This window comes from Cupressus sempervirens, chromosome 7 (assembly GCF_028749045.1).
Source record: "Cupressus sempervirens isolate cs-2001-9-10 chromosome 7, ASM2874904v1, whole genome shotgun sequence".
In the NCBI taxonomy this organism is placed as follows: Eukaryota; Viridiplantae; Streptophyta; class Pinopsida; order Cupressales; family Cupressaceae; genus Cupressus; species Cupressus sempervirens.
This window is the reverse complement of record NC_143124.1, coordinates 493550730-493569031: the sequence shown is the minus strand read 5'-3', so window position 1 is coordinate 493569031 and position 18302 is coordinate 493550730. Positions and strand designations below refer to the sequence as shown.

Here is an 18302-nt window from a genome sequence, read left to right as displayed (position 1 = left end):
TCAAAGGATGTCATATGGTTTGGAGTATGACTTTCATGTTGATTTCTTTTCCTCCCTTGGAAGGAAATTAGTTCATCTCATGCAATTGTTGGTGGTAGATGGCTTGATGTGTCACCAAGTCAGAGTGATCAACAGATGGTTGTAGGGGAACGGGTTGATTCTACCTTATATTGTTTCTATTGCATAGATTTGTTTATTGAATACCTGCTTGAGAGTCTGAAGTTTCAAGAGGGACCATTTGGAGTCGCTAAGGATACTCTCATCCCAAGGTTCTCACGAGATTTGGCATTGAGCAAGAGCGATTGTAGATACTTTGGCTATGATGCTCCCTCAAAGAGATTCCATAGTTGGGTTTTTAGAGAGGGTTTCCAGAGGCCTTTCCCAATCATCTGTCTAGGGTCAAAGATTGGTGCTATCTTCCAATTCTTGAGTTGCCAATTCACAATGAATTCTTTGTTCCTATAGTATTGAAACAATTCCAAATATCCATAAAATATTTCAAAAAACATATATAAAGTTCATATAGAATTTTTTTCAAAAAAACCAATTATTATTAAATAAATCATTGGACATTATAAGTAATCAACAAATATTAAAAATAATATAAATAAAAATAAGATTTTAAAAAAAAAATATTAGCAATTAAGAAACAAACATATAATTATTTTATATGATAATAAATAAATATTAATTAAACTATGAAACATTTTTAGATGGATAGTGAACTACCCATTATTAATACTAAAAGGTTTTTATTTAGTCAAAATGACAAAAACATACAAAAAGACCTGAGATTGCATGCACATCCATTTTGGAGAGGAAGGAGAGGTGATGCTAATGGAGAATGGCACTTAAATTGAGCAGTCCATTGATGTATATAGTCACATGGGAATTTCAAAATGCAAACAATCCGATTTATGATCATCTCAAATGCTTTTGGAAGAGAAAAGCCCTCATGTTAGCACGATTTGGGAGAATAATATATAGGGGGTTTAAGCCATCATTTTAAAACACATGTTTGCAGCTAGAATAGAACGAGGATTGGAGGATTTGAGAATAAACGACATCATATATATTCTTAACTTGAATTTGAGTATTGTTGTTTGGAAAGAAAGACCAGATAAACTTCAATATTAAAAACCCCCTCGTCACCATTTCAATGGTAAAATTACTTATTCCTTAACATTATCAATTGTTAAAAAAACATCTTACTATAGTTGTGTTACAGTTGAGGATATTTGTGTTGTTATTGTATTACATTTGAAATCCTTATTCATTTAATACAAAACAAGGTTTACATAAGTTAGCATATGATACTCTTATTGAGACATTCTTATTTCAATCTATGATTGCACCATGTTGATATTATACTTATTATTAGGTGACCTAAGAAGGTTTAATTTGAAAGATTTGATTTAATTATTTAAAATAAAAGTTAAGCAGTATCTCACATGAGGGCATTTAATGAATCAATTATTAATTGTAAAAGCAAGCCTATCATGTTGATATTATACTTATTATTAGGTGAACTAAGAAGGTTTAATTTGAAAGATTTGTGTATTCTTTTCACATTGAAAATATCATTTAATTATTTAAAAAGAAAGCTAAGTAATATCTCAGGTGAGGGGTATTTAATGAATTAATGATTAGTGGTGAAAGTCAACCTACATCACAAGCCAATGCAGTTAAGTTATATGAAAAGTGAAAAAGAAACTACTAGACCAATTTGTGAAGAGGAAATATTATAAAAAAATTCATATGAGAATATAATCTCGTTCATGACTTGTGTATTTTCTTTTGTTAGCGTGGAGAAGAAATTCAAATGAGAGTTTTAGATTGTCAACTTGGGGGATTGTAAAGTTTTCATTGTTATAGCACTTTGAATTGGTTGCAAGATACCAATGAATTGTGAGAGTTCTATGGATTCATACAAAAGTCAAGATTGATTTCTTTGTACGCAAAAACTTGGTGTTAGTAGCCCCATTTTAACTCAGATTGTTTGCAAAGAAGGGAGCTTTAATTTATAGCAGATCACAACCCATAAAAGGTTTGCATTTTATCCCTTCTGGCTGCTGTGAGCCACTAACTAAGAGGTGACAAAATTCTTTAAAGGGTGGTGATAGAAGGTGTAGAGGCATGTTTTGATTAGAAGGTTTCTCTAATTTATATTTGCAAGCATTGGCATCATTTTTAGAATTGATATTCTCATTTGTGGCATTTGATATCGTGTGCAATTTGATATTAGGTTTTTGTAGTTTAAATTTAGTAAATTATAAGGGCGTGAGATAGTCTTTATAAATAATTGCAAGTTGATTCTTAGCCAATAAAGAACTCTAGTCTTCGGATTATGTAATTATCTTTGGATTTCATGCTTGTTATTTCAAATATTTGGTCATAAATATTTAAAAGCATATATTTCAAAAATCGAGAAAGTGCTGAAAATGTGCAACAACCAAACAAGAATCAAAGCTTGCATGCAAAGTCTTTGACAAAATGTCAAACAGTTAAAAAGTGAACAGGGGGTTCTTAAACAACATATATTGTGGTGTGTTCGTAGCTTTTTTTGGGTGAACAATATAGTGGAAGTTTTAGCAATGAACCCTATTTCAGAATTAATATCACTTGTTATTTTTTACTTGATCAATAATTTATATGCAAAATGATTTGATTCATAATATAAGTTTCTAATACATCGATTTGGAATATGCTTTGAAGTATGGCTTCCCATCACTTATAGTGAAATAGGTTTGTTGCTTCTAATTTATATGTATATTTCAATATGATGAGAATAAACTTTTATTCTCACCATGAGTTCAATAGATTCAGCTAGATTGAATTAAATATTACAAAGAAGACCCCATAGCTAAATAGGTCAAGGTGTGATAATAGAAAGGTATAAGATTATGAAAAGTGTTCTAATATTTCGACACGATAACCAAAGAGACATCTAGTCACTTAGATATGGTGGAAAAGCAAGAGTGTCATAGGTCCACTAAAGGTGGATCACCCTCCAATGTGGAAAAGTGTATGTGTCACACATTCCCTAAAAATGGATCACCTTGCAATGAAGTTATTTGTGCAAAAAATGTGAAAAGTGATAAAATGATAAGTCCACCAAAGGTGAAATTCTCGCATAAGGTGGAAAGTGATAATATGGTAACACCACCAAAAGTGTGAGTAATCCTTTGAGGACAATAGACTTAAGTAATGTGTTTAGAACCTACAAAGATGTTTTACTAGATGCAAAAATTAAACACTTCAACAACTTGCAATGTCAATTCATTGAGTGAAATTTGATGTCAAACATGCTACCAATTGTCTTTGTTGGAAACTAAGTGCATGGAATATGCCATGCCAATTTTTATGTAATATTGGGCAATTTGTTAAACAATTGTTAAAATCATAATACACAAATTAGTTAATGCATGCTCAAATTCGACACAAAAATAGGAAAAATAGCTTAATTTTATTGAATGGAAAACTTAGATTTGCTCCATTAGACTCCAAGGAAAACCTACAATATAGATCCAAGTATATAGAAGTCTCTAGAATTTGATTGATCTTTTCACCTTTTTAATTCTTGAGATCAATCATAGAGGCAATAATTGATAGCATATAGGATTTATCCATAGAAACCAACCACTCAAGCCAAAGAAGCTAAAGCTCAAATAAATAATAAACTTCGTAGATTGCAATATGGAAGGTCAATGTGTATGACAAATGTTCAACAATAAACTACAAGTGGGTATATATAAGATATTCCACTAAGTTGTGTTATGTGCAAAATGTAGAATACTATAAGAAGCACATGTGTGCATATCCCATTAAACTAGGACTTGTAGAAGTCATATGATCAAATATAACCCACCTAATAGCTTCCAATCAAAGAAAGCTTATTCTAAGAAAACTACACAAATAAAATAATGCATAATTATGTGTTACGACTTGTGCTATTGATTTTGATGTCTTGATTTAGTAAATCATTGATGGTTTATGGTTATTGGTTCTTCTATTTATACAATATTTTGGATGTAGGTTTCATGGATTGATTTGCAAGTATTGTCACACTCCCATAATTTCTTTAAAATTGAATATTAGATTAATATCTTGTGTATTTTTGAGCTTGATTGCATTATAATTAATTTTATTGTCAATATATTGATTTGAAATTTTGAAGCTAGATTTTTTCCTTGAATGGATTTTTTGTTGATGATAATTTCCAATCAAGATTCTTGTTTGGATTCAATATATCCTTTCAATTATATGTATCACGTATGTGAATTGATGCTCCTTTGTACCTAGTGTAGTGGAATATTGATATTTGTTCTAGCTATTAAGAAATTATTGTTTAGCTATATTTTTCCATCAATATTTGAAAAATCCTATCTACAAGACTTGCCTATTAAAAGGCTAGTGTATATATCCAAGACCAAAAATATAGGTGGGTATGTACAAGACCATATTGAACCAAAGGCCCTTAAGTGACAATTAAAATTTACCAAAAAGGAGTTAAACAACTTGACATTAAAGCTTGAATGGGTTATATTTCAAAAATGTATAACAAGAAAATTTGTAGAAAATTGATTGTAGTTTCCAAATTACTAGTTTTCAATTAAAAAGTTCAATCTAGTGAAAACTTGAAATTTGAATGTAGTAGTACTGAATTTCAAGAAAGAGATAAGAAGCTAGAAGTGTATGTCTACCACCCTAAACAATACAGTTAAAACATAAAATTTATTTGTGGGCCTTTACATATAAGTAGAACTGGATGTGATACATTTATAATAATAAAAAGTTTGAAGGTAATAATTAGTTGTATATTTTTTGTTAACTTTTTAAAAATATAAGAAGTCGTATGTTTTGACTAATAGGTAAGAAATTAATAAAATTCAAATTTTCCTTTTTTAATCTTCTAGTATTTGAAGCATAGAATGTGGCGCATATTTCAAATTTGGAAAATGTGAAATTGTTTGATAGATGTTTTTCAACTAGCTTATCAATCAACATTTTAGTCATAATACTTGTGGAAACTAAGTAATAATTATCTAGTAAATTCAAAAAAGTCATAATTTATAATGTTGAAAGCTATAGATGTTTTTAAATCAACTTATCAATGAAGATTTTAGTCATAATGTATGTGAAAAATAATTAGCTATTAAATTGAGAGGGCAAGAGAGGTATAGAGAGATATTTTCTCTTACTTTAGCTTGGGCAAAGGTGTGTAAAGAATCAAAGACCACAAGGCAGCATTTTTGTTAGTCTCATAAGTACATAAATTGTAACTTTTTCATTGTTTATTACTTTTTAATTATTTGAATTCTTATGAGAGCAAAATTAAATAAAAATGAATGATGTTATACACAAAAGTTGTCAAGGTTTATTGGAAAAATAGATATCCATTTTGAGAATTAAAATCTCTTCAAGTTAAAACACATTTTCTCTATTATTACTTTTTGACCCCTCATAATCTTGCACATACTCAAACAATGACCTCTTAACAAAATTCTGTATAATATATGTTTACAAAAATAAAATTATTTATAACTCAACATTAATTAATTTAGTCTAAAATTTTATTGAGCTTTACCTCGTAATATAAAAATAGATTATATCTCATACTATTTTCTTTCATGTCTTTCATGTCTTTTATTACTATGTCTTGTATCCCTATCATATGATTTTATTCCAGATTGAGTAGCTGTTAAATTAACTAAAAAAATTCCAACTGCCATCCCACGATTAAGTTACTCTTGGGAAAAGTTTATCTATAAATTCTGAATAATCTAAAACATGAGTTGTATAATTTCTCAATTAGTTAAGCAAGTAAATAAGATATTTTCTTGTAAAAGAGTGGTTAATATGGTTTTACAATATCTTTTAGGCTCGTTAATGTTGAAGCTGCAAGAAAGATTGGTATGGTTGGTATCCATTTTGAGAATGCCATTAGCTTGAACAAAGCATTATCTCTCTTTGGAGTTGAAATGAGTAGCCCCTAGTAAACTATTTTGTAATTGAAATTATTGGCACTACACTAGGTTGTATGAAAGCTATCTTAGTGTTATGTTATATATGAACACAATTTTTTGGAGTGGTCATATTGTTGTTTCTTACTGGCTATGTGTTTGGTTCTATTGATCTATACTGGAATACTTATTTGTTGCCAACAATCCAAAAAGGGCATTTATAAAAGAATGGAAGCACTCGATGGTACTTTTCTAAAGTTCATTTTTATACATTACTTAACAAATTTTGATTTGTATTCAGGAATAAACAATTTTCATCTCTTTACTTAGATGTAGTGTCAAGATGGTAATAGTGAAGCAAGAGACAATGAGTAATTGTAATGTACTTTGTAAAGATATTGTGACAATTTGTAATTGTAGATGGAAATGCACCATTGGAGGAAAATTAGTATAAATGGTTTTAAAATTAGGTAATTCTATAAATAGCTATACAAATAGAAGCTAATGATAAAAAAAAATTTAAGATGCCCATAATCATGGTCATCTATATTGAATGTGCATAACTTTTAGTTTCATCGTGTCAAGCTTTAGAAGGGTCTATTTGTTAATTGAATATTTGATGACATCTTGTTTTGATTAAGTAAAAGCGAGTTTTGAAAGGACCCAAAACCTTGTACAAAAAGACTAGAAAGATATAACAATGAAGGATCTTAATACAACTGTGGAACACCACCCAAGAAACTAGAGGGACACACTAAAGTTCCCAACAAGAGGGCTAAGAACCAACCCAGAAAAAAACCAAAGACCATCAAGATTTACATTTTGGTCCAATCTTCTGAGAATGTAAAGACATCAAACAAAGTTTTGGAGGATTTGACTTTTTTTCCTTTAACTAATGTCCATCCATCCTCCACCTTTTCAGTAGCCAACTGCCAATCCAAAAATAAACTTGAAGCACTAGGGCAGACTACAAGATTATCCATAGGGGGGAAAGGGGTAGCACCACTACTAACCCCCAAAACCCTTGAAAAAGAAACATGGGTCATAGTACCCATAGCAACATGAGATAAGACAATTGAATCAACACCAACAAAAATGTTCTAAACAAAGTCAGTAACACAGGAAGGCACAACATCAACATTCTGAATCAAAGCCGCCTTATAGACAACATTTGTAACATCAATGACAGCAACATAATCGTTTGCCAAAGGAAGATCATTTTGAGAAGAGCTATCCACCCCATCCTCATCCTTGGAAACTTTTTGAACTGTATAGTGATAGTTTGAAACCCCCAACCATGAAGAAGGTGATTTTTTCGATCTAACCTTATCAAAGGGGCACCTCACAACTAGATGGTTAGTCTTATGACATTTCTTGCATTTGAAGGGAATACCCTCATAATCAAGAATCTGGGTCCAAGAACTATTTGGAGAAGCCAAAGTAATCTATTCAGGGAGATCCTTGGAAACATCAATCTCCACAAAAATGCGGGCATACATCATCTTATACACATTAGTAGACTCTGAATCAACCAATTGGAAATCCCCAATGCCTTCCCCCACAGCCTCCAAGATTGAATCTAGCCAAAATTGAAGGGGAAGATTCGATAGTCTTACCCATAAAGGTATCTTATTAAAGGATTCAGTAGTTGGATGAAAACCCTTATACCAAGGTTTGGGCATTAGGAGGAATCTCTCCTCCCAAGAGAAACAACGACATATAATTGATTTTTTATCTACAACATTTGCAAATTTCATAATAAAATATCCCTTTCCACAGGGTAAATATGAACTAATTTTGATATGATTGGTTCACAATGTTTGGAAATCCAAGCATGTAAAATTGAAAGAGAGGGCCATAATCCCCTAAAACAAAAAATAACAACAGTAGAAGAGTAATCCTCCACATATTTGGAAATCTCATCAATAGTTTCTGAATCTAGGTTATTCACAATGGGGCTACTTACAGAGACAAGCACAACCAAACAAAGTCCCCCTCTTGCAACAAGACAACCAAGGCCTTCCTCAAAAGCAACCACATTCAGAAAAGATATTGTAGATTGCCCCATAATGACCTGAGACCTAGAGAGGGTCATCTGAGATGTCCCATACAACCCACTAGGAGATGCATCAGGCAACCTCTCACCGGTTGCAGTAGGAGGACGATGAGCATCCATAGCAATAAGAGGATGGATAGCATCCATAGTAGCAACAGGGGGTGGTGGGCGAGAGTCGCAGTTTGAAAATCATGAATAGGAGTGTGAGCGGGAGTGGGAGCCATTCTCAATCAGCATCTTGATGACATCTTGTTGTACCATAGGTATATCCTTAATTGTAGATGAAAATGCACCACTCAGGGAGAATTAGTATGAATGGACTTAAAATTAGATAATGCTATAAATAGTTATACAAATAGAAGCTAATGATCATTTTTTTTATTAAGATGCCCATAATCATGGTCATCTATATTGAATGTGCATAACTTTTAGTTTCATCATGTCGAGCTTTTAAAGGGTCTATTTGTTAATTGAATATTTGATGACATCTTGTTGTACTATGGGTATATGCTTGTTATAATTGTAGTTACTTGGCATATAAATAATATAATTAGATAGTAACTTTAGAGAAAGGGGGGTGTTTATGTTCAAAATTTATTTATTTTTGAAGAGATTAGTGTATAAAGAAACTAAGTGCAAGAAAGGTCAATGATATTGATATCGTTGAGTTTTAAGCATTTTTTCATTGTAAATATTTTTTAACAATATTTTTTAATATAAATTTCTAATTGGCCACCTCCCTCCCTTCCAATTTTCATTGGATGCTCCTACTCATCTCCTCCTATCACCACAGTAGTTGAATTGGCAAGTTAGGACATATATTTATAGATAGTATATCACTACGACCTGAAGTAACCTGATTGAGGGGTTATATCGTAAGATGGCATTTTATGCTGAGCACTTCTTGGTTATTATTGATGGGAATATTACATGACCTAGCTACTTATCATGACATTGGTGTCATGCCTTATGCATCTCTCTTGGATCTTTCAAAGTCGACTCCCACTGGTTGTGGATTTAGACTAATCATCATATGAATAGAGATAATCGAATTTGTCACTTATGCTCCTTGTTTAAGGCTGAGACAAAGACCCATTTCATCTTTCGCTGCCCATCCTACTATAAAATTAGAGGGAGATTCTATTGTCTATTTAGAGAGTGTAGTTCCCTCACAACTTTCTTCATGTATACAGATAAAAAATGTTCGACGCTTTATCTCAGGGAGGCGATGCAGCTTCGAGACTAGACTTTACAATGCTTGACCCCCCAGAAGGTCACGAATCAACCCCTCATCACCACCTTCTTCTCCCCCTTTTCTATGACGAGGGGGTGAAGCAGACCTCCATTGCTAGTAGTACCCACATGACTGGTCATTCTAGACCAGTGAGATCTCACACCAGGTTGTATACTACTACTACTCTTACTCTTCAGCGACACCACTCCCGCAACTCGTAGTGACATACCAGAGATCCTTCCTACCCAGATACGTCTTTTTTGGTGTTGGAGTTCTTTCAGCGAAGGAAGGATCCTTAGTTCTTGCCTCCTTGTTGGCTCCTTTGTTGCTTTGTTTATTTTGTTCTTGCTTGCTCTCTCCCAGACATTGTTTGGTGTCTTGTAGTCTGTTGCTTCTTTGGTTGTATGTTCTCAGTCCCTTAGACCCTTGGCGATCTTTTGTTGGACATTAATAGATTTATCTTATCTTATCTAAGAAATTGAGTAATCAATTAAGTAATATTGTTTTTAGGAATGAAATATCAACAATATGAAGTATACATATATAGCTTCATTCACTTATTTTTAATGAGAAAGTATATTATTTTAACATGTATATGCATCACCATAATAGAACATCATATTTATGTGAGAGTGGAGAATGACAAATCATGGTAAAAAAAGTTGCTTAGATATTTTTCTCAAATCTAAACTCACAAAGTAGGGATATAATTAGAATTTGTTTGGGACATAGGAAGTCAATCAAATAATTAAATTTCAAAGTTGTCAAATCATACCAAATGAAATGACAACTTAATAAAGTATTAAATTGATTTTTATGGAACTTCATAAAAAGTTAACGAAGCCATTTAATTTAAAGAGGTGAGTAATAAAGAGATAGAAAAATATTTCTAAGACACATCTAGAGGGAAAAGAAAGAGAGATAGAGATGTAGTATTAAAGAACATGGAGAAGCTCATTTTTAACATGTGTTTGATTTTTCTTTCTTGGAAAGTTCTAGAAAGCTTTGGCTTTCAACAGTTGAGGAGAGGAACTTTCAATTTTATAGGTAGTAGATGGAAACTCTTTGTTTGTTAAAGATTCACTAAAATGTCTCACTTCTGCTTCAAGTTTATATTCATAGTTATTTGATATCATCTATAAGTTTTGTGATTATAATTGATTTATTTTGTTGTTCTACAAAGATTTCAATGGAATATTCATTTCCAATTTAGAATCTCTATTCTAGTGTGATATTTATAAAAATCAATATAAATTTTTGGATTTAATTGAAATTCAATTGCATAAAAATTATTATTAAAATTTTGGTGGATCATTTGGTTTTGAAGATTCTGGAGAAATTATCCAAAAGAGAAATTTTAGTGTTGTCAAAGCTTTTTTTTCTACCAACCTATGAAGTTTTATAAGTAATTTTATTGCTTCTAGTTTCATTAAAAAGGATAATATATTATGCATCTTATAAGTTTAGTGAAAGTTTGAATATTTTCTTCCTTTGAGAAAGGAGATGGTATTTTGTTTCTGAGTTTGAGCTTATTGAAGGTTTATATTAGTTATCGTTATATAATATTGTGGGCTTGGTTATTATTGAGTGTTGCTTGAAGGAAATAGTAAAATCAAGTTTAATGGAGACTTCACTATAATAGTTTTGGAATTAGAATTGATTGATGTCCATGAACTAAAATTGGGGAAGTATATTGTATTAATTCATATTATTAAAATGTTCGACACAATTTTAGCAACGATGCTAAATGCACTAGGCAAGGAATTAAGGTGGATATTTAATCCAAGTGTTTGTCAGGCCACATTGATTTGAATAAAATACTTTATTCTAAATTGATGTACTGAAATGTAAACAAAAGATAGAATATATAATGTGCAGAGTTAGTTCAAAAACTAATAATAACATATTACTATACAGTTACGAGAAAATAGAAATTCAAACTAAATAACTATAAACTAATGAGCAAAAACAATAAGCTAAGAACCTTGATGATTAATGGTGTAACCCACCCCCCCCCCATCTTAATCTAAAGGGGTTAAACCAAGCATGCTTTGAAACTTCTCAAACTTTTTGTGTCCAAGGGCTTTGGTAAAAATATCTATAGGTTGATCCACAGTAGGACAATATTGGAGGTGCGCGCTGCCATCTTTCACATGATGTCGAAGAAAATGAAATTTGGTGTTGATGTGTTTAGTGCAACCATGAAAGACCATATTTTTCTCCATCTTAACTATTGAGTGATTGTCAACAAAAAGTGGAGTAGAAGAAACTTCTTGTGCTTGTAAATCTACAAGAATCTTTCAAAGCCATAATATCTCGAGTAGCCATAATATCTATATATTTAGCTTTTGTAGAAGAGAGATGGAACAAAATGCTTTTACAATTTCTAAGAAATTGCAGTAGACCCAAGATATAATAAATATCTAGATGTAGATGTTCCATCTTTTAAATCACTTGCATAATTAGAATTTGAATATCCAAGTAATGAAAAACATGTGACTTGTGAGTACTTCAGCCCATAGTTTTGAGTGCCTTTTTTATACTAAAGAACGTGTTTGGTTGCAAACTAATTATATTCTCTAGATTGTTGCATGAATCTAGAGAGTGCCCCAACAACAAAAAAATATCTGGATGAGTAGTACTTTACCAACAAGTTGTTTGTAGGGAATTGGATCGACCAATGCCATAGAGTTGGTGGAGGTGAGTTTGAGATATTGCTTTATTGGAGTACTAAGAAATTTGCAATCTGTCATGCCAAACTTTGAGAGAAGTTCACCATTATATTTTTGCTGGGAGATAAAAATATACTTAGGATTTTGAATCGCCTCAATGCCCAAATAATAATGGAGATGGCCTAAATCAGTTATTTCAAACCCTTTCTTCAACTGAACTTTCACACTTCGATTATAATCCTCATTGTTACTAGTAAGAAATAAATCATCCACATAAGTTCAACAAGATAGATAACAATTCCATCAACTTTTTGAACAAAAAGAGTTGCATCTTCAAATTCAAAATGTTGAAAATCCAACTTCAAGAGATGCTCAATGAGTTTTTTGTACTACTCTTGCAAGGCTTGCTTCAAACCATATAATGATTTAATGAGTTTGCATACACGGTGTTCTTTACTATGGACTTAATATCCTTATGGTTGAGTCATATATACTGTTTATGTGATATCACCATTCAAAAATGTAGTTTTTACATCCAATTAATGAACTTTCCACCCATGTTGTGCTGAAAGAGCCAACAAAGCACAAATTGTGGTCCATTTTGCACTAGGGGCAAAAGTTTCATCATAATCTATCCCCTTTTTTTGAGCATAACCTTTTGCAACAAGGTGGGCTTTGTATTTGTCAAGTGAGTCATCGACTTTACATTTAATCCTAAAAATCCAATTGCAACCAAGAGGTGGATCAACCAATTCCCATGTACCATTTTCTAGAAGTGCATCATACTTAGTTTGCGTAGCTTTTTGCCACAACTTAGTATATTTAGCTTCTTTATAGGAATTTGGCTTAGTATCTATTGTCAAATTCAATTCATCAAAAAACTTTGGAGTACTTGGATTAGATGATTGAGTTTGTTTCCTTAGTTTGTAAGAACTTCTTGTACCAGTTTTACCAATTTCAATAGGTCTCAAATCTTTTAACATCTGTTGGACTTGTTTGACCCACTTATGAGAAGAATGGGTCTGGACTAAAGCTTCATCAAATGCCTAAATATAATCTTCATTAGTTGTTGGTGGTGCTGAAATATCAAGCTCAACATTAGAGGGAAGATCATTAAGGGAGGTGGCTTCTTTTTGCAAAGGAATAGGTGTATCATCTTGAGTTGGTGTATTTGGGGAAATAAACTTTTCACATGCATGCAATCCTTGATGATAAGGGATTTCACAAGGAAAATCTATTTGAGGAGAAAATTTTGTAGATGTATCAAGTTGTTTGAACTCAATTTCAATATTTGTATCACGTTTGGGGATTCAAAAAATATAACATCATGGGCAATAAAGAAAACTTTTATGAACTTCATCGTACAACCTATATGCCTTTGATGATTCTAAATAGCCAAGAAATATGCACTTATAACAATGTTGACCCAACTTATTCCTTTGTTCCTTAAGGGTCAATATATAGCAAGTAGAGCCAAAAAATCAAAATTGTTGAATAGGAGGAGGATAGCCATACCATTCTTCATATGGAGTTGTTTGGTGAAGAGCAGATGGTGGAGATCTATTATGAAGAGAAATTGTTATTCTTGTTGCTTCAGCCCAATTATGTAATTGGACACCTTTGAAATACAACATTGCCTGAACCATGTTCATGATAGTTCTATTCATTCTTTAAGGATTACCTGGAACAATGAGATGATATTGAATTCCATTTTGAGGAAGATAATCGTAAAAATTTAGAGAGGTAAATCCTCCTCAATTATCAGTTTGAAGAGTGCCAATTTTAGAGTGAGCTTGAGTTTCAACCATAAAAGAAAAACCTTTTAAAGATTTCAAAAGCTTCTAATTTTTGTTGGAAAAATAAATCCAGGTCATACGGTTGTAATCATCAATGAACAATATGAAATATTTAGATCTTCCAACAGAAATCATAGGTAAAGGCCCACATAAATCTGAATGGAATAGTTGCAACTTTCTATGTGCCCTCTGAGTGGAGCAAGAGAGAATTTCTATGTTGTTTGGCAAACATATATGCTTCACATTTTAAAACTGTTTTAGCCAAAATAGGAAATACATCAACACCATTCGTTTCCATAACATGAATGCTATAATAATCAATATATCCAAATCTTGCATTCCATAAAAGATTCGGGGGTAATCCACTTTCTTCTGTAAGATTTGCAAAATTTCTAAAATTTGCAAAAATACCATTGAGTTTTAATAACCTCCCATCTTCCCCATCCCTCGTCTCCCACACCCCCCCCCCCCCCCCCCCCCCCCCCCCCCCCCAAAAAAAAAAAGAAAAGTTGTGTCTCAGAGATCGAGATGCATCTCAGAGACTTTTTGCACCTCCGGAGACCTCAAAAAAGGTTGGAGACTTCATGACAAAGTCTCCTGAAGTCTCCCAGTCTCCTAATCCAAAAAGTGAAGTCTCCCCAAAGTCTCCTAATAAAATATAAGTGTAAACTATAATATTAACTAATTTTATATATTTTATCCCTCATTTTAATGTTTATAATGCAAAAATTAAGACCAATGAGATAGAATATTGTGATTATGTGATTTTTGAAATATTTGACTCTATATTAATGTGACATTCCTATTACTATTTACTTTAGTCTTTTAGTTTTACAGTTGTTCAAATTTTGTATTTAGTATTAGACTATTTAAACTATTAAAAAAAATTGCCATCTCCAAGTACACCTGTTTCCTATTTCTGAAAAATTGTCGTACTGTTACAAGTACCGGAGACCTCCAAGTCTCCTCGTCTCCCGGTGACCTTGGTTTTTAATTGATTTCTTGCTTGAAGGCACTCTAGATAAGTGGAATGTGTTGGAAGAAGTCCTTTAATTAAAGTCATGAGATAAATATCAACTTTCTCACAGGTAGTATTAACATCAACATTTTTCAATTCAAGATTAAACAACTTTAACTGTAACTGAATAAATTCTAATCCTGAATTAGAATCATATAAATCTTTTAACTTGTGAAGTGCATCCCATGCAAATGTGCATCCTCGTACATGTCAATACACATCTCTATTAACTGAAGCTATTATCAAATCCAAAACTTTTGAATTTTTATATTGTCAAATTTCTTTTTCTTTTACATCTGTTAGTGCAACAGGTTGGATATTTCCATCACAAATTTTATATCATAAATCAATAAAAATAAGTGTATTTTCTACTTTTCTATGTCATTCCAACCAGATATCTTTCCTAGTTATAGCTTCCCCAATCAATGAGACTATAGACTGCATTGTAAATTTAAATAAATAGTTTTTCACAGACTGCAAATTTAAAAGGAATGCTTCTTCAATGCTCTTGTTTAAAATGAGCAATATAAATGTTTATGTGACAATAAATAAACCAAAGAAAATGAAAGTTGCCTCAATATTCGCCCCTTCTTCTGCAATTCATATGGAAAGAAACTGAAATAGAAGCTTGTGCTTTGACGTCATGGCTATCTAGCCACGAAAAACGTTTTGTTTCTATTGCTTTTTGACAAGTTTTAGATTAAAAAAATCAACTGTGCCCTCTTCGTATGAACGATGGTTTTCGTTCCTCTATAGCCTCGATCATGTTTTGATACCACTGTCATGCTAGATTTATTTGAATAAATTAAATAATTCTGAATTGATTTATTGAAATGAAAACAAAAGATACAATATATAATGTGCAGAATTAGCTAAAAACTAATAAGAACACATCACTCTGCAGTTACGAGAAAACAGAAAATTAAACTGACTAACTATAAACTAATAAGAAAAAAAAAACTAAAAAGCCCGATGATTAATGGTGTAACAGTATGGAATTGTAATGTTTCTCTCATGATTTTATTAATTTGAATATTACCGACAGCTAGCACAGATTGCATATTAATCTGAAGTAATGTTTGCGGGATAAATATTTGGCATTGAATATTGCTGAGTTGCAACATGCATAGTATTGTGGATTGCATATAACTTGAAGTTTGGTCATTGATTCCTTCTAGCGCATATTTCACGAGGGGCTTAATTGGGAGGAATTGTATTGGTTTCTGCAGCTGGTGTTTGAGATTAGACGTCATTTTTGTGGATAAATGTTAAGGGGGCAACACTCCATATATGCAGCATTTTCCTGTGGACATGATTCCTTGCATCTGGGCGACCATATTGAACATTGGATTTGTTTTCAGAACAAGGCACTCACTTACCATTAGTTTGTTTTTGGTGGAATTCAATATCTTCATATTTCTTCTTAAGAGAATTGGGGAACAAGAGAATTGGGGAATGGCTTAAATATCACACATTAAGCTTAATTTCTAGATCCAAAATGTTAAATATTCAAAATTGACTGCTTCTTTTTTCTCAAACTTAATTCTTCCCTTAGTGTGGGATGTTTAAGGGTGGCCGAGAGTTGGTGTCGCCACTGAATGAGGTCAGGAACATTATGTTATCAGTAATTCTCATATTAAAACTTTGCAATCTAAAGTTTGTAGCAATCCTAAAATCCGACATGTATAGTTCAACTTTGGTGGTGTTGCAATATGAATGTTGTCTAACAATGCAAAATTAGAAAAAATATTGAGGGGCTAATAACTTAGTCACAAATAAGGTTGGTTGTTACAAGACTAAATGAAATAGGTGTTTTTTTGGTGTGGAAGTAGACGTTATTTCTCTGAATATGTCAGCTATGTTCATTAATTTGAAGTTGAATATTTCTGTTGTAAATAGATGGTATTGCAAAGTTGGTATCTAAACTTGTAAACGATATTTTAATCCTCAAACTTACAAACACATTTTAAACCTCAAGACATCAAACATTGTTGAAAGGGTAGGAAAGTTTGGATCAATATTAAGAGGATATTACAATGGTTAATTTGTATCACAAATCTGAAATATGAAATAGAGGCATATAAAATATACACACTTGCATTATTTCTTCAAGACATTTTTACAAGACTATATTAGATAGATAAAATAGAGAAATAAATGAGAGTGTCAAAAATTTGAAAGATAAAATTGGACAGTAAATTTTGGAAACTTCATGCATAGACTAATTGTCTAGAAAGCTAAGACAAATAGTTAACCTACCTTGGGAACTAACCCAATGTTTATGGATGGAGTCATAAATTATATATAATACTCCACCTTCATTTTGGTATTCATTACAATATATTTAGTGCTAACAATTCCTTATTGTCCATTTTGAAATTTAAAATTTTATTTTTCTAATAGTTTACTAAATGTTTGCTTATTGACCTTGAGATTTGCAACATTGCAAACTAATTTCTCCATTTATGACCAGCTATTTGATGAAGTGGTAAGAAGAGTTGATGTTCTTTCTCTTCTGATGGAAAACATGATTTTTGAGAAGAACTATTGTTGAGTTTTCACCACAAAAGATAGTGATTGGCTCCTTCATTATTCCTAGTTCAATTGCACTTATTAATCTCTTCATCCATAATGCTTGACAAGTTTTTAATGTAGCTGCTACTTTGCCTCTGTAGATGAAATGGTGGCTATGGGATGCTTCCTTGATGCCTATGAGACTATACCCATACCTTGACAAATTGCATAACCTGGTGTAATCCTTCTGCCATCAACCCTTATAGTTAAGACATTATCTATAAATCCAACTAATACTATATTTCTAACCTGTATGAAAAATACAATGTTGCATTGTTCTTACAATATTTTCTAACAAGATTTCTTTGGTAATTCCATGCATCTAGAAAAAAAGGTTGACTACAAACATAATGTTTGCCTTCTTGTCAAATATATTAGGTTGCCCACTAACTTCTTGTATAAAGTAGATTTTAATGTTGCACCTTCATCATTTTTATCCAATTGTCTACTAGGAATGATAGGAGTACTAAATGGCTTGCAATTATTCATTTTGAGTATGGTCAAGACATCTTTTTTGGTTTTTTTTTAGGGGGGGGGGGGGGGGGGGGGGTGGGGGTGCGTGGTGGGGGGAATGTAGCTAGGGCTACCATATATAAATGGTCAAGACATTTTAACCATACATGATTTAGCTAATAAAGATACCCTATTTTAATTGTTTAATTTGTAGACTAAGAAAATATTTCATGTGACCAAGATTGGTTATTTCAAATTCTCTTTCAATATCAAGCCTAAATTCCTCAAGGTGCAAGTTACAAGCATATAACAAATCATGAACATAGATATATACATTTAGAATTTTCCCTGTAAGTTTGTCTTTGAGTACAATGTTGGTTAATTGTTGTTGCACATGAGCCCTCTATTAAGTAGATTTGAATCTATCTTGTTGTGTCATGCCCTTGGTGCTTGTTTCAATCCATATAAGGCCTTTTTCATCTTATAGACCTATTGTTTCTATTTTAATCTCAAATTCAAGTTGTTGATCAACATAT

General features: G+C 32.0%; 1 protein-coding gene across 3 annotated transcripts in view; it reads left to right on the top strand.

The window, feature by feature from the left end:
- Positions 1 to 16263, top strand: part of FHY1 (Haloacid dehalogenase-like hydrolase (HAD) superfamily protein) — a 190296-nt gene extending 174033 nt beyond the window's left edge. The window contains exon 7 of one of the 3 annotated variants that reach the window (XM_089791784.1): positions 15969 to 16263. In XM_089791784.1, coding sequence (XP_089647910.1) covers positions 15969 to 16011 — 43 coding nt within the window. In that variant the 3' untranslated portion in view covers positions 16012 to 16263. Of the gene's footprint in view, positions 1 to 5881; positions 6293 to 15968 lie in introns of those variants that run through there. The other 2 variants (XM_089791782.1, XM_089791785.1) reach the window with 2 other exon arrangements.
- Positions 16264 to 18302: the final 2039 nt, after the last annotated feature.